The 10101-nt window shown below is 37.8% G+C and overlaps 1 protein-coding gene across 2 annotated transcripts in view; it reads right to left on the bottom strand.

The window, feature by feature from the left end:
* The window catches only part of LOC102868530 (integrin beta-1-like), a 33903-nt gene extending 25885 nt beyond the window's left edge, over positions 1-8018 (bottom strand). Inside the window, exons 1-2 of one of the 2 annotated variants that reach the window (XM_006888948.1) lie at positions 7949-8018; positions 3435-3520 (exon numbers count right to left, since the gene is read on the bottom strand). In XM_006888948.1, the coding sequence (XP_006889010.1) occupies positions 3435-3520; positions 7949-8015 (153 nt within the window). In that variant the 5' untranslated portion in view covers positions 8016-8018. The remainder of the gene's footprint in view (positions 1-3434; positions 3521-7948) is intronic. The other variant, XM_006888947.1, reaches the window with a different exon arrangement.
* Between the last annotated feature and the right edge of the window lie 2083 nt (positions 8019-10101).

Here is a 10101-nt window from a genome sequence, read left to right as displayed (position 1 = left end):
GTGAGATGATATCTCATGGTTGTCTTGATTTGCATCTCAAAGAGAAAAAGATTTTAACGAATAATTATGTCTTGAACATAGAATTTCCAGTAATGACAGAAATTTAAAATGGACTCGATACCTCAAATAACTAAGATGGAAGAAAAATGTTATGACTGCACAAGTGCCTTCATGAAAACAAAAGCATAGCTATGACATCAGGGTTGGTTTAAGACTGAGAAAAACTGAATAAACTATGTATACTGCATTGAGACAGATAAGGGAGAGAACAGTTTAAAAGCAATATATGATAGGGTATTATGGTTATCACACGAGTCCAGAATTAAGGTTGTATAGTGGAGTCTATTCGGGGCGGTGGGGGGATAGTATACCAATGAAAGAATTTTACTTTTCAAAGAGTGGAGCAAACTGGGGGGAAGGGGCCGGCAGGGAGAAAAGTGCAACAACGAATGAATGGAAATCCAAAATCTCTGTAAATGTTCATTAAAATTAATAAAATAAAATTTTAAAAAAATTTAAAGAGAATGTTCTGTGAGATTTGAGCATGGGGGGAAAATGGCATCAATACTGCATGTGCATGACCAGGAATCAGGGCCTGTTAACACCTCAAGAGTTCCTCTCTGAAATCTTCCTCCATTTCTGCAAGAGGCTATTTCCTAACCTGACTTAGGTGCTTTTCCCCTTTTCTCACTTTTTAAACGAAAAGGTAGAATATGAAAAAAACGCAAACAAAAATTTGCCAACTGAAAAAAAAATAAAACAACCAAAAACCACACCACACAAATCACACAAACTACTGTCAATGAATTATTTTAAGTAGGCATCTGTCACAGATATCCTTATAAATTATATGTTTAATTTGTAGATTTTATTTTTTTCTATCAGGCATAAAGAAAATGAAGGGTTGCCATTATTTGGAATCACTTTATGTTCAGTCATATTTAGTATTTGTTTCTTACCTATCACTTTCACAGTGCTTTATTAAACAGTAGGAAGTAAAGATAAATTTAAAAATAGAAAATATTATTTTTTTTCTGGTATACCGGTGGAGGGACAGTGCAGAAAGGGAAGGCCCTTTATGAGGGGGATTGATTCAGTGACTGGGATAATCGGGATGGGAGTGTCAGAAACAGTGCGACTGGCACAGGACAGAGCAGAGTTTAGGGCTGTTGTACATAGGGGTCGCTATGAGTCACAAGAGACTCGATGGCACATAACAACAACATACTGGTTTGGTGTTAGCCCTATAGCTGGCGCTTTTTTTTTTAGCCATTATAATTAGCCACCTCTCATCTCCAGCTACCTTAACTGCAGACACATGAAATTGCAAATCACTAAGAGCTGTGGGACTAGGAGAAAAGAAAGAGCACTACTTAGGAAGTGCGCAGGAAAGTGAGCAAGGCCTGTTGTAGTGGCAAGACCCTGGTGAGAACAAGACCCTGGTGGTGGAAAGACTGTGGCACCATGGAAAACGGACCTGAGGCTTCTTGCATATATGCTGGCCACAGTTAAAGGTATGATTGTTCTTGCCAGTTGTTTGAAGGATAAGCTGACTGATAACTGCTCTGACTGAGCCAAACCCTGCCGAATGACTCGGATTTGATTGCTGAACTGAAACCTGTACCTACATTGTGAAATATTCTTTGCTTCCTCCACTCATTTCCCTAATAAATCCCTTTGTTGGTACCGTAACTGTGAGTCTATGAGTCTGCAATGAATAAACTAACCTCTTGCTGTTGATGCGGCTCTAGACTGCCATGGGGCTGGGTTACAGGCTCTTTATCTGCTTTCTGCTCTGGGGCAGAGCTATTCTTACTCCCTCTGGCCCTTTCAGAAAGATGCTCATAGCCCTGTGCCCCTATGGCCTATTTTCTCCTCTACTGGTCTTTGTTTCTTACTTACCAGTTCCACAGGAATTATAAAACAATATTAAGTAAAGATAAATTTTAAAAATGCTCTTTTTTCAGTTATATTGGTTTGCATACAAAATTCATATACACTTTTTCATTCATATATATTGTGTTTTATACAATTAATCACCATTAATCTAAGCTCACTCTTACCTCATAATTTCTGGTCAATCACTCGATCTTTCAATTCCTTCACACACACACACACACACACACGTTCCCTCCACTCACCTAACTCTGCAACCCCATATTTTCCCCCTCCCACTCACAGTCCCTCTCCCTTCCCCCTTTAGACAGACCTCTGTACACATCCTGCCAATTATCTTTCTATTCCTACAGTAATGGTCTTATACAGTATTTTTCCTTATGAGACTGAGTTCACTCAGCATAATGACCTCTAACTTCTATCATGCTACACAGTATTTTTTTTCAAACAGTTATCAGAGTAGTTTTGTGCTTCCTTTAAAAATACAACTATGAACTCTTTCAGTCGTATCTTTAAAGGAAGCATAAAACACATCCTGACAAGCATACATATACCAACCATTGAAATAATTGGGAAGGAAAACCAAAGGCCAGATAGTTCAAAGTCACCCAAGATACCACCAAATTGGTGGATTCTCATGAATCATATAATCCCAAATATAAGCTGATCCAGAAAACTTTAAAATTACAATCCAAAACCAAATAAAATTCCAGTAAACATATTCCTATCCCCCAAAAGACTCAGACACTCAATACTGAGGCTGACTCAGAACTGACTCAATGGCAGTAGGTTAAATACATTCAATACATTCAAGCAGCATTCAATAATTAAACTCTAAAACATCAAGACCGTATGATTTAATCTTTCTTCTTCAAAAAAAGGGAAATCTGAAACCATCTAAAACTAAAGGCCTGGTGTTTTACAGAAGTTGTCCAGTAAAAATATCATTTCAACTATGAATATAAGCTACATAAACAGTTTAAATTTTTCTAACAGCCAGTCACATATTAAAAATTTAGCTAAAACATAATTTTAACATGGAAACAATTTTTGTAACTGTACTGAGTTTTATAATAGTATTTAATTTTCAAATTTTGATATGCATTTGAGATTTATAGCAATTCTCAATTTGGACCATCTACATTTCAACCAGCCACATGTACACATGACTGACTAGAGAGCTACCATGTTGAACAGCTTTAGAGCATCAGTGTTTACACACTAAAAGAAGAAACCAAAAACACTGTTTTTGCCACTGATTTCAACTCATAGGGATCCAGAAAGGGAAAACTAGAATCATCAATAGGGTTTTATGACTGTAATCTATACAAAGCAGACTGTCACATTCATTTTTCTCCCACAGAGTGGACATCTTTTGGTCAGCACCTGAGTGTTTAACCACTACACTACTAGGCTTTACATTTTACACAGTTAACAGTTAATCATTTAACACTGTTTCAAGTTCTCAAGTGAAAATTCTTATCTGGTACTTTCCAAGGATAAAGCATTGGAATTATTATTAATTTAATCTTACTCACTGAGTTTGTGCACCAGCCACAATTTGGCCCTGCTTGTATACATTCTCCACATGATTTTGCATTTGCTTTTAAACATCTATTTTCATCTGTCAGGAAAAGAAATAAAAGACTGTTACTTTTGCATATTAAGAGGGAAAATAAAAAATCAGCATCACAATGACAAGCAATGCGATATACATGAATATTAAGTATGAAGACTTTAAACCTAAACACTCGAACTCACTGCACTGTGTGTGTGTTTATGTATGTTCCTTCCTTTTGCTAACTCAGCACCTTTCCAAAGATCATTACAAAGACAAAGGTGGAAGAGGGAGTTTGATGTGAGAAGAGACTGAATTTTGCACAAGAGCACCAAGAAGCCAAAGATAAGGGAAGAAATCAAGAAGTTAAGGAGCTGAACCAAAGATTTCAAAGGGCAGCTTGGGGAGACAAAGCAAAGTACTATAATGAAATGTGCAAAGAGGGAGAGCTGGAAAATCAAAAAGGTTGAACTTGCTCAGCATTTCTTAAGCTGAAAGTCTGAAGAACAAATTCAAGCCCCGAGTTGTAATACTTAAGGATGCTATGGGCAGAATACTAGGAAGCATCAAAGGAAGATGTAGGGAATACAGAGTAACTGTATCAAAAAGTACTGGCCGACATAGAAGTATTTCATGAAACAACTTATGTTCAAGAGGCAATGATGATGAAGGAGGAAGTTCAAGCTGCTCTAAGGGAACTGGAAAAAAACAAGGCCTCAGGAATTGACAGCATACTAAATGACTATGTCAACAAACAGATGCAGCCCTGAAGTGCTCACTTGGCTATACCAAGAAATCTGGAGGACAACTACCTGGCCAACTGACTGGAAGTGATCCATATTTATTCCCATTCCAAAAAAGGGGTTCCAACAGAGTATGGAAATTATAGAAAAATATTACACACAAGTAAAATTCTGCCAAAGATTATCCAAAAGCTTCTGGAACAACCAGAGAGAACTACCAGAAATACAGGCTGGGTTTAGAAGAGGTTATAGCACTAGGGACATCACTGCCAATGTCAGATGGATCTTGGCCAAAAGTAGACTACTAGAGGAATGTCTATCTGTATTTTACTGACCATGCAAAGGCATTTGACTATGTGGATCACAACAAACTGTAGCTAACCTTGAGAAGAATGGGAATCCCAGAACACCTGAGAGTGCTCACGTAAAAGCTATACTTGGACCAAGAGGCAGTCTTCAGAACAAAGCAAGAAAACACTGCATGGTTCAAAATAAAAAAAGAAGTACATCAGGGATGTATCTTCTCTCCATACTTTTTCAATCTGTATGCAAAGCAGATCATACAAAAGGCTGGACTTTATGAGGAAGAATCTGGCATTAATCTTGGAGGAAGACTCATCAACAACTTGCATTACACAGATGACACAACCTTACTGAAACTGAGGAGAGTCTGACGCATTTACTTCAGAGAGTCAAGGATATTGATCATAAATCCAACTAAGATGAAATCATTGACAATTCCAAGAATCTGTGCTGCAATCCTGAACGGACGTGGTTCAAAATCCATCAGCTACGCAGGAGAAGGATGGGCAATCTCCGCTGACAACCCGCCAGAGAGCCAGCTATGGGTTGATGTTGACGCTACAGTTCACCACCACCACCACAATCCTTTCTCTACCAAGTAAACTTACTACTGGCCTAGTAGAAAGAAACTTTTCTTGATGTTGAGATGTAATTCATAGCAAAGGCTGTAATCCTTTATCTTCTGCAAAAAGTGTTTCAAGTTCTCACTTTCAGCAAGCAAGGTTGTATCATCTGCATGTCGGCATCGTGTCATCTGCATAATGCAGGTGTCAATCAATCTTCCTCTAAGCCTACTGCAACCATGACATATACCCTTTCTGATTTTAAACCATGCAGTGTTTCCTTGTTCCATTCAGAAAGCAACTTCTTGGTCTAGGTACAGATTTAATATGAATACAATTAAGTGTTCTGGGATTTCCTTTCTTCTCAATGTTAATCATAGTTTGTTATGATCCACAGTCAAATGCTTCGGCATAGTCAATAAAACACAGATAGATAGTCTTTTGATAGTCTTTACTTTCAGCCAGAATCCATCTGACACCAGTAATGATATCTCTGGTGGTGGCATGGCCTTTCCTAAACTCAGCTAGAACTTCTGGTAGTTTTCTGGCAATATACTGTTCCAGCTGTTTGTCTGTAAGGCAACTGTCTTCCAAATATCCTGACACAGACTGATAAGTATGTTCAGGGTTGTATCTGTTACTTGAAAAATGTCAACTGGTATCCCATCTGTTTCTGAGACCTTATTTTTTTGCCAATGTCTTCAACACAACTTGAACTTCATCATTATCATTGGCTTTTGTTCATATGGTACTTCCTAAGATTTTTCACTGTCAACCAAATCTTTTTTTAGTACAGTGACTCTGTGTATTCCTTCCATCATGTGTTGATACTTCCTGGATCATTCCAGATTTTACCCATGGTACCTCTCAGTAATGCAACCTGAGGATTGAATTTGGCTTACAGGTCTTTCAGCTTGAAAAATGCTGAGCAAATTTGTCCCTTCTTGTTCTCTGACTCCAGCTCCTTGAACATTTTGTTATACTTTGTTTTGTCTTCTCAAGATGCTCTTTGACATCTATTCTTTTAACTTCAGCATCTTTTCTCTTTGTTTTAGCTTCTTTACACTCTAACACAATTTAGCAGTTTGTTCTAACAAACATTTTGGGGGGTTTTCTTTCTCCTCTGTCTCTGTAATGACCTTTTTGTTCTCTTCAAGGATGATATCCTTGATTCCATCCCACAGCTCCTCTGGTCTTCTATCACTGGTGATTAGAGACAAATAAAGAAGATGGATACAGAAAAAAAAAAAAAAAAAAAAGGGTACTTTGCAAAAAGCAAAGATGTACTAAAACAATAGTGAGCTCTAGTGGCTTACGGATAAGGAGTTGTGTTACCAACCTAATATAGTTCAAAACCACCAGCTGCAACATGGATGAAAGGTGGGCACTCTCTGCATGTTCGATGTACTGCCTCTGAAAACCCACTAGAGTGTCAGCAACGAGTTAATGCAGATTTGGCATCATTACACAACAACATTGAAACAATTAGTCCAAAGGAATAATGGGCCACATAACGCTTCACTCCACAACCTTGAGATCAGAAACAGTGTTTAGCTACCATTGCTAACAACTCTAAAAGGGATCATAGTAGAGACACTAGATAGAGTGAGGGAAAATGTTAACAAAATTTAAAAAATGTAAACAAGGCCATGGGGAGCTCTGGTGGCCTAGTGGCAAGGAGCTGTAACTACAATCCCAGAGGCGAACGGTTCGAATCCACCAGATGCTCTGCCGGGGAAGGAGGGACAATCTCCTCCTGTACCAGTCAGATCTGATTTGACGGTACACGCACACAAAAATAGTAAAATAAAATTTAAAAAAAAAAAATGTAAACAAGGCCAGTCTTCCTGCTCATCAGAGACTACTGAAACCTCCAACACTATGGCCCATAATCATCCTTTTAATTTTAAACAAAGCTCACTCCCATGGCTCAATTTTCAGTCAAACAATTGACAGGACTATACAGTGGACAAAACACCAGGAGGCACTCACTTTTCAGAAGAACCAACCATGTAGGGACCCAAGAGAAGCATTTGCCCAAGGACAAAGCCCTGATGCAGGAAGGGGTAAGACAGAAGAATTAGTGAAATTACAGAGAGAAAGTAGAGAAAGTGTGATTATATTATAAGTACTGTAATTAATGTATAAAACAAAATATGAATGAATGGTTGAACTTAATCTGTGTACTTTCAGTCTATGGATTTTTTCAATTTCCTTTACTCAGGTTATAATAAAAAGATACAGAAGGTGTTAAAAAGAGATAAAGGCTAAGTAGAAAAAATAAAAGAAATAAAAATAATAAAGCAGGGAAGGGAAATAGAGAAGGGAGCATACAATTATAAATATGATAAAGCAGGCCTCATTGAGAAGTTAACACAAGAGTCAAGAGGACAGGCTCGTACAGACCCCTGAGAGACAAATATTTTAGTCAAGGTCATGGTTACTGTATAAGGCAACTCGTCCCCATTGTCTCTTAACAAAAGCATGATGGGAGAGGGTAAGAAGACAAAAATCTGAGTCTAAAACAAAAGGCCTAGTGTTTTATAGAAGTTGTCTAATAAAAATATAATTTCAATCATGAAGATGAGCCACTATTTATACAGTTTTTTCTAGTAATCACACATTAAAAATACAATTAAAATAGTATCATTTCAATATGATACTATTTATCAATACTGAAATGGTATTATTTCAAATGCCTTGGGTGGCAGGGGTGAAGGGGAGCCTGAAAGTCATCTTAAAAATATTGTCTTTTAGTGAGGAGGACAGGAGGCAGTGCTGGGCTTTCAGGAACAGGCATGATCTGCCTTGAGTCATCCCTGGAATATAGCTTGTCAAAGAGTGGGGAAAAGTACTGAGACAAAAAGACAGGATTTTTTTTTTACCTGTTTGACCAAACACATAGCAAACTGAGCTGATCAGTCCAATCCAGAATATCAGTTGTAAATTCATCTGAAATGCAAAATGTACATCATTACGAAATAAAATAAGATACATTAAATAAAAAATGTTCCCACTTATTTTCTGTGAGTCCATAAACATAGTAATAAGTACAGTACCTCTTATCCCTCTCAAAGCCCCCAGGACATTTCCTCATTTTTCACTTACACAACTAAAACAATTTCCACAATAGGCTCCGTTCTTGCCTACATTCAAATCAAATAATTAGCATTTAGTTAACCACATTAAAAAAAAGAATTAATGCCAAGTATTTTATTTTTTTCATTCTTTTTTTTAGTGCTCATACTATAACCCTGCTTGTAGTCAACAGTGTTTACCAGTATTTAAAGGATGCATTACATTATATAAAAGAAGCCCTAGTGATAAGAGTTCTGGTGGCATAGTGATAGGAAGCTGTGCTGCCAACCTGCCAGCATACAGTTCAAATCCACCAGTTGCTCTGTGGGAGAAAGATGGGATATCTGATTTACAATTGCAAAAATCTGCTAGATGATTAACTGTAAGTTGGTCTTGACTCCATAGTATACAAGAAGAAGAAGTGATACAGTAAGTTGTGTGTTGGGCTGTTAATCCAACATCTGGCTGTTCAAGTCCTACCAGTGACTGAGGAAGAAAGATGGCAGTCTCCTCCCATAAAATTTACAGTCTCAGAAATCTAATAGTTTATAACTCAAATCAGACTCAATAGTAGTGGGTTAAGAAGTTCACACTGAGTAGGACTAGAGTCCATGGCAGTGAGTTAATACTAGCGGCAAAGTGGGCAAAGAATGTGGTGCAATGCTAACAGAAAAGTCAGCAGAGCCGTGGGAGAAAAATGACAACATACACTATAATTTAGCAGATATGATCAAAGATAGTTATAGTTCCTGGTTGCTGACTCTGTCCTTTCACTTGCCTACTGCTCTGGGCCTAGCTGTCAGTTAAGAGTTTTTCATAAAAATTGGTCCCTCTCCCAAGGAAAAAATATCACACACACACATACCTAAAAGTTATAACATTTTCAATTTTCTTAAATACATTTGAAAGTTGGACAACGAATAAAGATGACCAAAGAATCAATGCCTTTGAATTATGGTACTGGCAGAGTATTGAATATCCTATGGACTGTCAAAAGTCTTGGAGAAAGCACAACTAGGAAAATCTATCATGGAGAATGTACAACCACAATGCTCCTTAGAGGCAAGGATAGTGAAACTTTGTCTCACATACTTGAGCATGTAGTGAGGAGGGGCCAGGATTTAGAAAAAGACATTCTGGGAAAGGTAGATGTTTAACAAACAAATAAAAAAAGAAAGATCCTCAAGATGAGTGACACAGTGCCGGTAACAATAGGTTTGAGCAAAGCAGAGAACTTAATGATGGTGCAAGTTTGGACAACGCTCAGAATCCATTGTTCATAGGGTTACTATAAGTTGAAGTCTGCTCAAAAGGCACCTAATAATCCATTCATACACACACACACACACACACACACACAGAAGAAGAGAGCGCGAGAGAGCACAAAGTGTAATAATTTATCTTTACTAATAATCAAAGAAATATAAAACATGGAGTACCAGAGGAATGTCTACCAGTGTTTCATTGACTATGGAAAGGTATTTGACTGTATGGAGCACAAGCTGTGGCTAACTCTTAAGAATGAGAATTCTGGAACACTTGGTTGTGCTTATGCAAAACTTGTACTTGGACTAGAAGGCAGTCGTCAGAACAGAGCCAGAAAATACAGCAAGGTTCAGAATTGGGAAGGGTGTACACCAGGGATGTGTCCTGTCTCCATATCTTTTCAATCTATAAACCGATTGATGATCCGGGTGGCTGGGCTCCATGAGGAGAAATGTGGCATCAGGACTAGAGGAAGACTCATCTGCATTGGGCATGTTACACAGTCTTACTTGCTGAAACTGAGGAGGACCTGAAGCGCTTGCTGCAGAAGGTCAAGGACTGCAGCCTTTAATATGGATTGGAGCTCAATATCAAGAAAATGAAGATTCTCACCAATGGGCCAATTGGCAGAATCATGATAAATGGTGAAAAGACTGAGATTATTTTTTTCTTTTTTTTTATATTTTATTAATTT

The sequence above is a fragment of the Elephantulus edwardii genome, unplaced genomic scaffold, assembly GCF_000299155.1.
Source record: "Elephantulus edwardii isolate Elephantulus edwardi_28Jun2011 unplaced genomic scaffold, EleEdw1.0 scaffold00073, whole genome shotgun sequence".
NCBI classification, from domain to species: Eukaryota; Metazoa; Chordata; class Mammalia; order Macroscelidea; family Macroscelididae; genus Elephantulus; species Elephantulus edwardii.
Note: the sequence above shows the minus strand (reverse complement) of the source record. Positions and strands in the feature narration are given on the sequence as shown.